We start from the raw sequence: 16,730 nt of genomic DNA on the forward strand, positions 1-16,730 counted from the left end.
GCCTGCAGAGCCCCTGTTACTGGAGGTGCTGTTCAAGAAAGGGAGCATCCATTCTGAGTCTTAGAAACCAAGCTGGGATGGTAGGATGGGCTTTCAGAAGGCTGTCCTTGTAAACAGACACTAAACGTGGACCCCTATGATGGGATTTTTAGTTTTTTTCCCCTCTGTGCAGGCACTTTTTCAAAAAGAGTTGCAAAAAACGGGCAGTTCTCAACAGACCAAGTTATAAACCAGCATTTTTCAATGGCAGCTGAGGCACAGCCATGTGAAAAGATGTATTGGCACCCAACCAAGTGGTCTGGCAGTGTAGCCTCGTGTCATGGAGCTAAAGCTACCTCCTGAGCTGCTGCTAGAGTGAGTTGTCACAGCTTTGTATTCTCTTCTCCTGCATGGCAAAGTTAAGCTAAGGGGGAATGTATTTTATCTCTCTGCTGGAGCAGGATGAAGACATGTAAGTGGGACAATTAAGGATGACTCAACTGACAAGAATAAGCTGCTACATTAGCCTTTTATATCTTGCCCTGCCTCTTATTTTCAGAGGGTTGTTAACCTGGTCACCCCTAGTAAGGCTAATTTGTGTGTGAATCTGGAGACCCTTAGTTTGGGTGCTCATAAAATAGAAAGATGACTTGCTAATGGGACTTCATGCTCATTTGATAGGGTACTATTTTGTCACTGCTGCCTTGTCAGCAAAAACAGCAGGTGGGTTTGCAGGTTCTCTGAGCAGAATGCCACTTTTTGCCACCAGTCCTGGAAGTCCTGGAAGGATTTGTGTTCTCCCTGTGCCACTGCATATTGTTATAACTCAGTTGCAGCAATGAAGATGTATTTGTGCTCATTGCAAATACTTACAGAGTAGCACAGCATAATTGTCCCTCTGCAAGCATCTCTCTCTAAACTATTGTTTCAAACTGCCAGCCACATCTTTGTTCTTTATTAAGACTAAGGCAGCAACACAGAGTCTGTAGGTATCAGGAGATAATCATTCCCCAAGGGCATTTGAAACACTTCACAACCAAAAGGTTGTGATTACTCCAGAATTGCTATACTGCTTATTATTCCTTATTGCTTAATTATGGAATCAGAGTGTGTTTCCTGGATGCTGTCATCTGAATAAGATTCTCCACTTCTCATGCTCTGCTCCAGTGGGCTGGAAATCTTTGTAGATGTACAGGATAGCCACAGGGCAAGCCAGTTCTGGAAGCTCTGCTGACCTTTTGGGAGACCAGAGCATTCATAAACGGGGCTATGTATCTAGAACAGAAAAAATATAATGGATTTTCTCTGAAGTGAATGGACTGCTTGTGTTGAACCCACAACCTTGGTGTTGCTGCACCATGTTCTGAGCTGAGCTCATCCCATCTCCCTGATTCAGTGAGTCTCACCTGACTTGGAGCCTTGAAAGGAAATGTACTCTTGTGGCTTCACACTGGAAAATAAAAGTAGAAAGTGTGGTCTTTTCCAGGCTCACCAGGCCTAGAAATCCACCCGGAATTACTGATTTTGTGAAATCTTGGATTTAATGCTTCATTGAATCATGTAATCTACTCTAAGGAAGGGGGAAGCATGCAGTGTGTATTTTAACTTTAGCCTTGATTTTTTTGAGTGTATCCATTCACAGGAAGATGAGAAGATGGGTGATAAAACTCAGGCTTCTAAATCATCACCTAAATTTCCTGGTGAAACTCTTTCTAAACTTAATTCCTTAAACTTGATTTTGGAAACTTGAATAAGAAATAGACTGGGTGAAACTCTCTTATTATCACAAAGTTTGCTTAATGAGGTGCCTTTTATGTCAGCACTTGATTTTTAAATGCCCCTTTTCATTGCTGAAATCCAAACATTAACAGCACCTTCCATTGTGGCTCTCTGTGCTAGTGTGTGTCCTCTGTCAGCTGCAAGAGGCTGCCTGCAGTCCTGCTAGCAAGCTCTTGTGCCATGAAAAGAATTTGTTCAGCAAATAAAAATGTATTGTTTTCATTGTTAGAGGATGCTACTTAATTGGCTGTATGTTTGTCTAATAATCACATCTAAAGCTGATTATTCTCATAATAGCCTTAAGATATTATTTAAAAATAAATATATAAATGTACAACTTTTGTACTAATACTAGTTTTTAATCTCTTCTTGTTTCTATGAAGTCTGAATGAGATTTTCAAAATTGAATAATAATTTGATCCGTTAATCTTTTGAAGCTAGTAATTTTATTTTCCCCTCTTTGCAGTCTCTGAGGCTCGCAAATGAATAGAGCTTCATTACTGGAGTCTGCATTTAATAACCATTATCCATTATCTTGTAATTAAGACTCCCTGTAACGAATCATGAGGACAATGCAAAAATACATAGTACATTTCTTTAATGAACTGGAAAATGTTCATCTTGTTCTATTTAGTAATGAGTTGCTGAATAGTCGTTAAATCCACTGGAGAATAGAACTAGATGGATTTTGAAGACTATCTTGAGTTTGTGGTTAATCTATTAGAATTAAAATTTCATCTTCTATTTTTATCAACAGCTGATTAGAAGTCATTCTGTTTGACCAAATTGATTAGAGGACCATATACAAGGGCAGCTGTTGTTTAATGAAAGTTTTTAATGAAACTGTACCATAGAGACTTGTAATTATAAGACTTATAAAAGCTTTGACTTACCTTATAGCAGAAAAAATGAGAAGTATTGCACTGAAGGACTTTAAGTGCTACATTTCGAAAGGGAAATTAAAAATATAATTTGGTGATGTTGAAGTTACACTTGCACTGTTCCTTGTTTTAATGTGACTATCGGATGTCCGTAGTGTCTCTCTGGAAGGGAGCAGCTCTGAAATGTGCAAGTCAATTGTCTCTCCTGTGTGCTCCATTCTCTGCAAAGCCCTATCAACTATTAATTGCCTCTTTTGCACATTGCACGTTCTGTGGAGTTAGGACCTTTCTTGCAAATTGCTGTTTCTCTCCAGAATGGGAGCTGTCACAGGAGGGTGCAATTGAACCACCACCGGGCTGACGTGGTGCCTGGTCAGGAAGCCTACAGAGAAAACTGTGTGGTCTCAGAAACCCCAGAGTTGGTGGTGCCATTTGGTTGTGTTTAAAGCCAGAGGAACACGCCTGGCTTTGTGCTGCCTTGCCCTCAGGCTGAGCCCCAGCTGTGTGCCCATCAGCTGTGGCATCGGGGAGGCTCTCTCTGCAGTGTGCTGCAGCTCACACAACGTAGTCAAGGCAACTCCTTGCTTGGAGCCAGTGCTGAAACTTCCCTTCCCTCCTCCAGGGGATGTTGTAGAGGCATCATCATTCACATAAGAGACAAAATGGACCCCAAGCCAAATTTGAAGTGGAAGCAGATGCAGTTCCAATTGACTTAAGTGGATGATGCACTACTACATGATGTTTGAATTATCCCTCTTCTTCTCCCAATTACTTTTGATAATTAATGATCCCACAGTACACCTTTTCTAAGAAGTAGGTTCCTAGGGGTGAAGTGCGTCCTAATGAAATTAAAGAAGTTTTGTCATTGTGTTCTGTCAATGCTAGATTATGCCCTGCAAGGCACATTATTTCTTGTTAATTTCTTAGCTTTTTGTTACACTGTGCTTCAGGATTTCTTTCAAGCCAAGGCAAAACAGCAAGAATACACAAGAATGTTACACAAGTATTAAGACAGGCAGTGGAGAATATTATTCACTAGTGAGAAAACAGGAAAAAAAAATAAGCCAAGGCTAACTCTTGTTCTTTAAAGAACATAAATGTTTTGACCTTGTTGCTGCATTAAATAAGACTGTGGATTTAAGTATAGTAACTTGCAATGTTACAATTGCTAAATGCATAAAAGGGGAGTTTTCCCTTGGTTTACAGTGTTACACAGCTGGTTTAGTAAACACATATGAGATATCTTTCCCTTCTCTTAAAAACAGCTGCAGGAGATACAATAGCAGACTGTCAGACCTGAGACCAAGTAGATGCAAAGTTAAATGAAAAAAACCTGGTGCAAATAATTTCTATTCTCAAAGATCCTTGTGGAAATACTGAAGTGTTGATTTATATACACCACAGGGACATACGAGTAAAGGAATGCTTCAGAATTGCTGTGAAGCAGGAGGGCATTTTGAGGCTGTGAACCTGTATGTTCAAAACTTGTTCTAAAACTGTTATAAAACATTTTATTTCCTTTCAGGTTCTGATTTTATAAAGACATCTACAGGAAAGGAGGTGGAAAACGCCACCTTTCCCGTTGGCATAGTCATGATGCGAGCCATTAAGGAGTACTACTGGCAAACTGGCTACAAGGTAGTTCTCATTTCCTCTGTAAAAATTAACCAAAGAAATAAGAGTGTAATAGGATTGATTTGCTAATATTTGTATTTTCTTTTTTACTTTTGTGTTTCCTCCCTTGAAGAGCTGTGACTTCATTCCATAAAATCTCATGCAATCAAAGTTGTCCCTGCTGCATCTGGATTTGAATTTTTTTTCACCATTTAAGTAGTCATGTCCATTACTAACAGGGCTGATAGTTCCTGACATGCTCCCAAAAACATCAGCAGGCTATACAAATGTAGAGCCATCGAGTCTGTCCAATGTACAGAACTGTGTTTTCTGACTTTGTCCTGGCAACCCAAAGGATACATTCTGGTCTTTCCTCCCTTGCCAGAGAGGCTTCCCAAGGGGACAGGGAGGCAGATCCAGCTGTATCCCATTGCCTGGGATGGTAGGAAGGAGAGGGGAAACAGGGGTTGAAAGAACATTATATTTATTGATCAGGTCACTGTCAGGTGAGGTCAGTGGAGAAAAGGGGAATGTACAGCAAAGCCAGTGATGAACTGTCTGTGCATTCATCCTTTTGCTGCAACACTGAGAAAGGAGGAGATTCCCAGGAGGGTTTAAGCCACCTCTCCCTTCCTTTTCCCATGGGCAGGTGGGGGCTGCCAGCTGGATCTGGTGCTGGTGTTCGGCAGTGGGCTTTGTCCTCACCTTCAGCACCAAGGTAGAAACCATATCTCCAGCTAAGAGCCTCCCCCCATTTCTGGCCACCCTTCCCTCCTCTCCAGCTTCTCCTTCTGTCCCTTCTGCAGGTGGTGTCAGTGTCAGCACGTGGGATGAGCAGTGGGAGGGGGGCTGAGAAGGCTTCAGGGGCTGTCAGGGCCTGAGCAATGTGTGACACCAGGTTGGAGGTGTGTCCATCCACTCTCTGCAGCCATCTAGATGAGGCCAGCATGGATCCCTGGGCTGTCTCTGTAAAAGCTGAAATGAGGGATGTGGGGCTCCAGGGGCTCTCCAAAATCAGTTTATTGTATCCAAAATGCAGTTTATTGTATCCAAGGCGTTACAGCAGTCCAGGGTTGTGGTTGACAGAGCCTGTGCCTACAGCTGTCAGCTCCAGCTGCAGGCAGGCCTGGAGACCTTTAGTTTAGGTTACAATGCATTATATACTTTTCTTTGCTGAGCATCTTAATACAGTAGGACCAACCTATACCTTAACTTTAATCTATAGCCTATCATAACTACTGTAATTACCATATTCATGTTACTATTCTCCAATCACTATAAGTTAGGACATTACAGTTTCAGCTTAAAATTGTTTTTCAGTTTTCTTGCAGTGGAAGACTCTGAGACCTTTTTTCTACTTGCAACTTTGCTGACTTGTTTGCCTGTGCTATCTTTCTGCTTGGTAAAAACATCTTGTTTGAGGTGGGTTTATCCTTTGCTCTAAGTCATAAAAACCCCTTCTAACTAACACACTCTTTGCCTTCTTGGTTATCCAGTAAGACTGGCTCAGCAATTCTTTTCTTTTGTATCAAAACTTGCTTCCATCTCTATTCCTTCATCAGACTCTTCATTCAGAAATCTTTCTGCCAAACATATATATCTGTGAGATTTTCTTGTTAAACTTTCATCCTTCCCAACAGTCCCCACTCCTCCTTTCCCCTCCTGCCTCTCTCTCTGCCACACAGTAATTTGAGAGCTCCAATAGTCTTGTTTTTGTGGGAGCACCATCACTGCCCCAATGTGAGGCAGATCCCTGGGGCAGACCCCCCTGGGCACCAGTGCTGGGTGCCACAAGCTGCATTAGCCCAGCTTTGTCCCCATAATTGGATATAAATGTTGAATTCACCTTTTGCTTTCAAAGGAAGCATTCAAGGTATGAAATGTGTTATTAAGAGTAAGTGCTTCTGTCCGTGTGCATGTGTGTGCCAGTGAATTAGATGTAAACTGACTTCATGTACTTTTATTAACTGAAGACAATATTATCAGTGGCAAGAAATTTCTAAATGGTTTCTTTAACAAACTAATTTTGCTGCTGTAGGGATGCTTTCTAGCAAGGCGTTGCCTGGGAAAAGCAGGTTAATACAGAAATTAAACTTCTTCAAGGAAAGGAACAAGTTGCAGAGTAACATTTATTGACTGATAAGCTGTGGTGGTGATATGAAAAGTGTGCAATATAATGGGAAATAATCTTTTCCTGTCATTATTGAAGGACATACATAAATTGGTTTTTCTGTTGGGAAAACCCCCAATCCAGAAAAACTTATTACTTTTAATAATGTAAGGTGAAGAGAAAATTCTTGAGGAGATGAACTTATTAAGCAAAATAATGAAATACTGTGAAACAGCAGGAAAGTGGTAGCTGGACTTTGTACTGCTCTTGAATTAAATTCCAACCCCCCCTTCCTTTTTACGTTTTTATGGCAGTCAGATGTGCTGTTTGGAAAGCTGGTAAATGGAGGAGAGGACAGGCTTGTCTTTGTCAGCTTTTTTGCAAAGAAAAGAGCTTTCAGAATCTGCTGAAAGGGGAAGGAGTTCTGAATGATGGTTTTAATTCTCTTATTAACTCTGTTTCACTTGTTTTTGCCACAGATTATCTCAAAGAGTCGTCGTATTTCTAGGAAGAAGTCTAAATTCAAATTTCATTAGAATTTCTCTTCCTGAGGGAAAGCACATTCCAGCTGGTTTTGTTTATTATCTAGAAGATGCTTTTCTTCCAGTTGCTGGGCTTTAAATTCTTTTTGGAAGTCTAACATTAACAGATGTATGCATACACTCACACATCTATTTGTCCATCCACAAAACCACAGTTTTCATGGCTTGGATTTATCAAGCTTTTCCTGCTTTTGTTCCTTTTAATCTTATTGGAAATATGTCATTATCACAATGCTCCGGCATGAGAGAAGGATTTCTGTATTTGTTGGTCCTGAAATCACTATGTAAAAAAGATACTTTCTGATTCCAGTATTATGTCCATAAGGCACAAAGAAATCCTCAGTGCAGTGAGGTTTTGGGAGCTTGAATACAAAAACAAAATTATAATTATTGCAGAACGTAAAGGCAGAAGGAAACAGAGGAAGAATCACTGTGTTGTTCAGATTTACCTCTTTTTTTATACAGGAAGAATTTTTCATGATTCCCCTTGCTTTTCAAGAGTTTAGGTAGCTGCTACAGGCCAACATTTTGGCATTTTTGATGAGGGATTTGATATCTGAGTGTCACAAGCTCTGTCTTGTGTTTAAATGGCACATAACCAAAGGACTGGCATTAGGGGTGTATGCCAAGTGCACAGCAGGTCCATCATGGGATTCCAGACATGCTTTACCTCAAAGATAAGGTTTACTTGGGGTTTGTGCCTTTGCAGATGTGGCAGTTCACCTTCAGGTATGACCCACATCCCACACAGAGGGACTGAAAGCACATCCAGCCTGTGGTGGGGGACAGACCTTTAAATTTTTGATAAAGATAGACATAATTTAACTCCCATTTGGAAAATTTTAGTGAAAATCAAACCTCTGATAGTTTTGAATGCACAGCCAAATCATGTGTAACTGCGCTGCACAGGCTTTTTATAACACACAGCCAGTTCTCACTGCTGCCCACAAGTCAGCCACGTCACATGCAGCATCTTTAGAGTTGTGTTATTGCTGTATATTTATTGTTCTGTGTTTGGAATTAGATTGGCAGTAGGTGATGGTGAGATGTGCACTATGTGATTATGCAGATATCCCAGTCCTGTCTAAATCCCTTGTACTATAGGCAAACTACTGAGCCCAGCTCCTGAGGAAGTGCACAGGGGTCAAAAGTATTGCTCCCTCAGTCTTGCTGGACAACTAAGAAAGCAAATGTTAAGTCAAGTTGGAAAGAGATTTGATGACTTAGAGCAAAGGATAAGCTGACCACAAACAAAAGATGTCTTTACCAAGATGAAAGATTCCACAGGCAAATAAGACATGCCAATGTGGCGAGTAGAAAAAAGGTCTAAGAATTTTCCACTGCAAGAAAACTGAAAAACAACTTTAAGCCTAAACTGTAACATACAAACTCATGTGATTGGATAGTATTAGCAATAAGATGGTAATGATTGTAGTTATCATAGCTATAGGTAAAAGTAAAGGTATAGCTTGGTTCTTGATGCTCAGCAAAGAAAAGTATATAATACATTGTAACCAGAATTAGAGGGTCTTCAGGCCTGCCTGCAGCTGGAGCTGACAGCTGCAGGCACAGGCTCTGTCACCCATGACCCTGGACTGCTGTAACATCTTGGATACAATAAACTGCGTTTTGAAGAGCCACCTGAAGTCCTTCATCTCCCTCCAGGCTCTTACTCAGGTGCTTCCCATGTAGAGCTGTTACATCACAGGCACTTTGAGAACTGGAACTCTACAAACATTGATTGCTCTTCTAGGGTTGCTGATGGATGAAAATGTGTATTGAACTTTTTCTTTTTTTTCTCTTCTCTCTCTCTCTCTAAAGGTTGGATTTAAACCTGCAGGGGGCATTAGGACAGCCAAGGAAGCTATTACCTGGCTCATGCTGGTGAAGGACGAGCTGGGAGTGGAGTGGCTGACTCCAGAGCTCTTCCGCCTGGGTGCCAGTAGTTTACTGGGAGACATTGAGCAGCAGGTTGGTTGTTGGCAGCTTCACAACTCCTGAAGAACAAAAGTATTCTTTCTAAAAGTGCTGGCTTACTGCTTCTGCAGAAATGGAACATCCCTCTAATTCATTATTAATGACAGATTCACTTCCAGCTCAGTGTTTATTCAAGTTGGAGCTGTCCTTACAGACATCTTGGGCTCTGGTGTTGGGGCAGCTGACCATGGTCTAGGCCATGTTGGCAGTGTAAAATTTTACAAAATTTGGGCAAAAAGGGCTCGGTTTGGGCACGTACAGAGTCTTTTCAAATGCATGGCTATTGATGCTGGGAGCCCCCTATACTGGGAATAATGTGCTCTGACTCCATAATTCAGAAGGCTGAACAATTGCTTTATTAAAACTATACTATATTACACTAATACTATACTAAATTACATACTAAAGAGAAACTATACTATACTAAAGAAAAACCTGTGACTGAGACAGTCAGGATACAGCTTTGAGTGATTGGCTACTCACTCAAAACAACTTTCACCTGTGTCCAATTAACTAAATCACTTTGGGTAAATGATCTCTGCACATTCTACATGTGCAAAACAACAGGAGCACTGAATAGAGATGAGAATTGTTTTCTCTTCTTCTCTCTGTGCTTCTCACTGCCTTCCCAGGAAAAATCCTGGGAGAGAGAGAATTGTGTCTCTCTCAGTTCAGAGAGTGTGAATGCCACACATGGCAGTGTTCTGCTCTTCACTCCCAGCTGTGACTGAGCCTCACAGACCCCTTGTGTCACTGTGCCACAACTCCTCACGGTGTGTTTCCATCCTGTGGAGAAAGTCACATCTCATCCAATGCATGGGTGCTGCTGACAGAGAATTTTATACATGTTGGCTGTTTCCTGGGGAAGAAGTTCCCAGTGGGAAGAAAGATTCTGACCTATGTATCCATGACCTACATCAGTGGCACAGGGTAGCAGCCCCAAAGGATGCCCCAGGGAACAGTGTAGTGTCATTGGAACTACCAAAACATGAAGGCTTTTGGTCCTGACTTTCATGTCCATTAAGCCCAGGAGAGGAGGTGATATTACCTTTTACCAAGAAAAATACCTGAGAGTCATTATCCTGTTGCTGCTGCTGGGAAAACATGAGGTATAGGGGCTTTGGGGGACGACAAAACCACCAGTCTTTTCCCTTTCCTCACATTTCCTAGCAATTGAAATACTGGCATGTTTTAAGAAATGTTCTAAGAACAGCTTAGAGATGTCAGATTAATATTCATGACTGCTGAAAACCTCTGGCTCACTCCTGCAATGATAATAATATTGTCTTGCTACCTCTGCCTCACTCTTGACCTAAAATTATGTCCCTGGTTATGACAGAGCAGCATGAGCTTTCTCTTTGCCACTGCCATCACTGCTGGGTGTTAGAACACAGCCAGTGATTGTGTTGCACCATTTGTTCTGATTCCTTAAGGGTTTTATCTTTTATCTGCCAGGGCTTGCACAAATGCCCCAGCCATGACCAAAGCTCTTGCTGTTCTATGCTGTCTGAAAACATGGAAGATAAAATGTCCCAGTCTTTATATTCAATAAAACAAACATACTGAAAGAGTCAAAACCAGGTGCCAGAAGAAAGCATTGGCTTCTACCTGGCTCTTTTTAAAATCTTAGTTAAAAGCAGCAAGAGTCTTTGCTTTTTGCTTTTTCTTTCTAAACACAGCAGCAAGAACCCTTAGTTCATATTCTACAAACAAAAATATATTAAGGGGTATTACATCATATTTTATGCACACACACAAACAAATATCTATCATCCTCATCTGGCATGCCTTTAATTTGTTACTTCCTTGACACTTGCAGCTTTATAGTAATATATAATTCCATCATAAATTTTCTTTTTTTCTTGCAGATTTTCTATCATGTGACTGGCTCTTATCCACTTCAGCATGAACTGGCAATGGCTTAGACAAAAAACCAACTCAGGATTACTTTTACAAAAGAGGACTTTAAGCAAACAGCATTCAGAAGTCTTCTGACAACCAAGTGCATATGATAGAATTAAAGGCCTAATTCTCCCTTCTTCATAGTTCATGGTATTTAAAAATATGCTCAAGTCTGCTGGTTGTACTTGATCCAAAAGCAGAAAAAAGTGGCATTTCTGAAATAGTTAAATAGTTAATACATACAGATTTGCAAAGTTAATCTTGCAAAGTTCCTCAGACCAGCCTGAAAAGCTTATTAATGGCAACACTGAAATACTATGAAAAAGATTTAGGTGGCCTGGTAACACTTTGCATTCTCAGAATATGAAATATGTATGGAATGTTTCAGATTGCTAATTAAGAGCTACTGATCTTGGAATAGATTTCCATTCACCTCAGACAAAATCTTCTGGCACAGATGTGTTGCACTATTAATTCTTCTGTTGATTCAGTCTCAGGCATTGTAAGGGGAAAGAAGAATGAAACTTGGCTATTATTTCTCTTTTATCAAATGTCTTCTGTACAAAAAAAAAAAAAAAGGCAACCAGACCTCTTTTTTATTTTTTCTATTTTCCCCCCCAAACTTGGGCACAGACATCCATATTTAGACCCTTGAATAAAAGTGGCTTGATTTCTAGAACAGCTGAGTATCCACAGTTGCTCCTGAAGTTAATGGGAGCTCTGGGTGATCAGAACAACTGAAAATCAAGCAGTCTCTATATAGGTGCCTAACTATGCATTCAGGGGCCTATTTTTAGGCATTTCACTCTTAAAATTTTAGTCTAACTTGCTTAGAAGCTCCAATTCCTGTCTCCTGTCATTTTAAAACACATTCATGCAAATCTTTCCATTTTAATGTAGGGGGGTTGACTGTCAGTTTGCAGGTGTCACTGCTAGGCTGGCTGAACTTCAACTTTGCCATTCCAAAAGAAATACATGAATTTAAAAGATGATCTGAATTGTGTCCTGTATGGCGTTTAATGCTTTAATGTAAAAGAAAAGTGCTTTTTTCAGAGCACATTAAGAACAATACCCAAACCCCAACATCTTTTGAATATCAGACTGGAGCTGGTAGATTCATTTTATCAGAACTGCATTCTGCTCACTAACCAGAGTTGTACTAAAAACTTAATTATCTTATCATCATGACTAGTCTCACTGACTTAAGTAGGTCTCATCATGGAAGTGAGAGGAGGAGGAGGAGGATTTTGCTGTAAATCAAGCTACAAGGTGCATTTATTACAAAGAGATTTATTATGAAGATAATAACTCTGTTATTTATCTGGCTGTACCACCTGAATCACTAGAGTGCTACAAAAAACCTTGGACAGATAGGAAAGCTGATTAGGGGGAAAAAAATCAAGAAAAACAACATATACAGAAAGCAAAATCCTATATGAAGTGCTCAAGATTAAAAATGGGCCTTAATTTCTCAGGAAATAGTCCATCCAAGGCTTTCAGTCTTTTTCTGCTTTAGGTCTCAACACAGAAAGTGAGGCTGAGCTGTGACTCTGTTTTCACGTTGGTTTTCCTGAAAATGGCCCACTTTTACCATGAGTTTTCCTTCTGATTTCATTGCCAATTTCATCAAGGAAAAATCCAAGTGCCTGTCTGCACACGGAGGGGAAAATTCTGCTGTGAGCTTTCAGAAATACAGAGCCTGTTACAAGAAGTCAGCTCCCACCAGGCTTTTGCCAGTCTGACCCTCTGCTCTGCCCTCCCAGCCACCACACACTGGATTTTGCTGCTGTTTGGCTGCTCTATAAATGTTACTAACTGTTATAAACGTCCATACTTTCATAGTGGGAAGTAAGGCCACTTGCAAACCGCACTTTTTATGTTGTCACTTCTCTTTAGGACAATTAGGGAGACAATAAAAACTAATTTTTTGGAGATGCTTTAGTTTGCAGGTAGAAGACTCTGTGTAGTACCTTAAAATGAATGGAGGCCCAACTTTGCCACCTCACTGTGTGAGGTGAGTCTCTGAGAGCAGCCTCACTGTCTCCATGGGAGCTGTGCTGATGAAAGAAGTTGCCAGCAGAAATTCTGTCAGCAGTTTTGGTGTGCACGTGGGCTGCTGCTGGTGACTCCAGGGGTGACAGCTCTGTTTGCAGAGGGAGAGGTTCCTGAAGAGTTGAGGATAGCCACTTCTCTTCTCCATGAACATTAAAACACACCTATGTGAAATACTGTGCAACTCCAAACTTCTCTGTTTTCACAGAAGCTGGACTGGAATGTAGTTCGTACATTTTTTCTGTTGAAACTTTTTGTCAAAAAAGAAAAAAAGCAACAGATTCTGTAAACACATCCAAATAAAGATGATTCTGGTTTGGAGGTTATTCTTTTTTGAGGAATGAGCAGAAGGCTCAGTGTTTCAGAGCAATTGCTTGTTTTTGTTTAACTCCATGGTGATTGAAGTTATATTCACATTATCTGTGGGCCACCAACATGACCCAGAGCCTTGTCTCTCACCCCTCCTGCAGAAGCTGCTGGTACCAGCCAACAATTACCCTGCTGGCAGCCCTGGGGGGTGTCAGGGGTTGAACCTGGGCCAGGGATGCCCCCAGGAGCAGCAAGGGACCAGGTTTATCCAAGGGGCCCCTCCAGGGGGCTGCTGCCACCTGAGCAGGTGTGGGATCCATCCTGGGGTGAGGCTGGGCTGGAGAACAGCTGAGCTGAGCTCAGTGGGGCTGCTGGGCAGGGCCAGGAGCATTCCTGGGCTTGTGCCAGCACTGAGAGAGCCAAGGACAGGGACTCCCTTAATTTCTGAGCTGAGGTTGGAGGTGGCAGGACCTTCATTGCCACCCCCAAGGAGCTGGGAGTGCTCACAGTGTGGGCTCCTAGGCTTGCTGCCCTTCACCCCAACCCTTCACTGCCCTTTTTTCCATCTGTCCCAACTTTTTCCTGCTGTTCTTCAGCTGTGGCCTTCAGCTGAAGTTTGTGGAGGCTGCAGGCAGCACCTGAACTCCTGGGAAGTGTGGAGGGGGTGGTGCTCCATCACTGCACAGAGTTTGGGAAAAGTTCACATTTAGTTCTGTGCTTCAGGCCATTAGAAAAGGAACAGGCAATTATGCACTCACGTCTAAATATATTTCAGAGTGTAACATATGTTTTCTGCAAGTCAGTCTTGTATACTAATTTATTATTTTTATAACACTTATTCATTTAGGATTTTAAATAGCTTCATTTTGTAGACCACATTACTTTGTGAAGAAGAGAATAAATTCAAGAAGAAAGTAAAGTAGAAGCTGCAAATCTAGAATATTCTGCATCACCTTATTTACTAGAAGAGGGAATTGTGTGAGAGGGTAAGCTTTTTTCCTGGTTTGTAGGAAACAAAGATATTAAATAGTAATTATATGTGAAGTGCACATATCAGCTGGGGCAAGTAATACTTTGATATCTTTATTTCATCAGTCATATAGTTCATTCTTTCATTTCCTTTGTGAAGCAGGGAACATACATTATATACCATAGCACATGCCACTGAGACAGAAAAAACTGATCTACTTTTAATTTTATTTTGCTCACTTGGAACTTTGGCTTCTTGCCTCTCTTGGGGAGAAAAAAAAAGCCCCACGAACAACAACAGCAAGTTTTATTCAAATCTTGGTGAGCTTTTGCTGAAATCACAGCTGGATGATATATATTGTGTGGGGTAGGAGCAAAAGGAGGGAACTGCTTTTATTTAGATGCAACCTGTCCAGGAGAGAAAGAAAATTATCCTTCTGGTCAGTAACAGGGAGAAGAGTGTTCTTACTATGTAAAGACACCTTTGGTAAAAGTACTGATTGCCTGTTACTATTAAGCTCACAGAAAGTCAGAACCATGCTAAATTAAGAGGTGAAAAGGCTTAGAAAGAAGCACCAAGAACGTTTGCAGCCCCTGCACTCCCTAAAAGCAGGAGTAAGTGGGTGATGGGTGCAGAAAAATACAGCAAAGCTTTCCTGAGGCATAAAAGTTTCAGATCTCTGAGATCACAGGGAGTGTTTGAAAACACTGAATTGAGGAAGCATAAATTTAAAATTGCTTCTTTAGCTGAGATGAAAACAAAGGGCTTCCTAAACAATGTTAACAAACTGAGGAAGCCATACTGGAAATGACTACACTTGTTTTTTCAAGCCCTGCTTTCTGTGTGGAAGGAGAAGAGGAATCACAGACATGACAGAATGGGTTGGGTTGGAAGGGAGCACAGCTGGCCCAAGCTCCCATCTCCAGCAGGGCCATCCCAGAGCACACAGCACAGGATTGTGTCTGGAATATACCCAGTGAGGGAGACTCCTCCACATGTTCTCTAGGCCATCTGGTCCATGCTTGGTCACTGCACATGAAAGTTCTTCCTTGTGTCCATGCAGAACTTCCAGAGCATCAGTTTCTGCCTGTTGCCTCTTGTCCTCTTGCTGGGCACACCTGGTCCATCCTCTGACACCATCTCTTCAGATATTAAAGACATTGGAGAGGCCTCCTCTCAGTCACCTCTTCCTCAGCTGAACAGGCCCTTTGCAGGCTCAGCTGGTGCAATACACCACAGTAACCACACCCTAAGATAAATTATGATCTGCCCAGAAAGATGAGGGAAAGCTTCATAAACTGTTTTTCTAGTTCAGTAATAGCATGAGCTCTGCTTTTATTCAAAGTTTTAAAGGAGTCCTGACCTCTTTACTAATTAACAAGACAAGCAAACGAACAAAGCAGCCAACCAATTCCCTCCCTATGCCTGGGCCAAGGCTGTTTTTGGTAATCCCATGGGTTAGGGGGCCCTGCCACTGTCCCAAACTGGGGAGCAAGTGGGCTGGTGGAGGAGCTGGGTGGGTGAGCTGCACCTCTGAGCCTGCCAGCCCCTGCTCTCTCTGCCTGAGAGGCTGCCCTGGGGCTGCAAAGTGCTAAAACTCTCTGTAGATTACTGATCCACTGAGAACTCTTCTTTTTTTCCACCCTAAAGCTCAGACCTCAGCAACCAGCTCCTTAGGAGGAGGTGAGGAAGGCGTGTGCTCCGTGATTTAATTTAATTACATGTAAGATGATTAAGGATGTTATCTCCATTTCCAGGGGAAATGAAACATTCAGCCAGCATCATGTCAGAAGGCTGGCACGTCTCAGTGCTGGCTGCTTTCTGCCGCCTTCTGCAGAGTCTGGGGCTTTCTTCAAAGCACAGGCTGACCCAGAGAGTGATTTCTTGGTGGAACTTCTTTAAAGGCACGAATTGAAACAGAGCTAAGAACGACTATCAGGGCTCTGAACAAGAAGGGCTGTCACAGACATACTTTCTGAAAAATCCTTTCGTTAAGATCTTTTCTCCTGAGAAGCTGGGAAACTTCAGCTTCTCCATGTTTTGCTGCTTTGGAATGTAATTTAGAGAATTGTTTACCCAGCATGTGAAATTGTTTTTGCTTGATGGCCAATGACAGCCACCTGTGTCGAGGCTGTGAGCAGTCACAAGATTTTATTATTCATTCCATTCCTTTCTATTCCTTTCAAACCTTCTGATGAAATCCTTTCTTCTGTTCTTTTAGTATTGTTTTAATATACCATTTTCTTTTAACATAATATATATCATAAAATAATAAATTAACCTTCTGAAACACGGAGTCGAGATTCTCATCTCTTCCCTCGTCCTAAGACCCCTACGAGCACCACCACAAAGGGCTTTGTGTTCTGCTCAGCACATGTCTGTCCAATTCCAAAAAAACCCCAAGGATGCCTCCACCCCGTGTGATAGCAGCTGTAACGAGGCCTCTGGGATGGCAGGGATGGGAAGATGCAGATAAAGGAAGAACAGAGGGGTATAAAGAAAAGTTGTGAGAAGTAAGGGAGGTCATTGCCGCTGCTGTTATTGCTTCAGTGAAGTGTAATCTTTTGTGATCTCTTTGGAACGGGAGGTAAATAATAAAACACAAGGGAGGGAAA

The 16,730-nt window shown here is 41.6% G+C and overlaps 1 protein-coding gene across 1 annotated transcript in view; it reads left to right on the forward strand.

The window, feature by feature from the left end:
• Positions 1-13,155, forward strand: part of DERA (deoxyribose-phosphate aldolase) — a 47,789-nt gene extending 34,634 nt beyond the window's left edge. Inside the window, exons 7-9 of the mRNA XM_036401610.2 lie at positions 4,165-4,277; positions 8,727-8,876; positions 10,751-13,155. Coding sequence (XP_036257503.1) covers positions 4,165-4,277; positions 8,727-8,876; positions 10,751-10,807 — 320 coding nt within the window. The 3' untranslated portion in view covers positions 10,808-13,155. The remainder of the gene's footprint in view (positions 1-4,164; positions 4,278-8,726; positions 8,877-10,750) is intronic.
• Positions 13,156-16,730: the final 3,575 nt, after the last annotated feature.

This window comes from Molothrus ater, chromosome 5 (genome assembly GCF_012460135.2).
Source record: "Molothrus ater isolate BHLD 08-10-18 breed brown headed cowbird chromosome 5, BPBGC_Mater_1.1, whole genome shotgun sequence".
NCBI classification, from domain to species: domain Eukaryota; kingdom Metazoa; phylum Chordata; class Aves; order Passeriformes; family Icteridae; genus Molothrus; species Molothrus ater.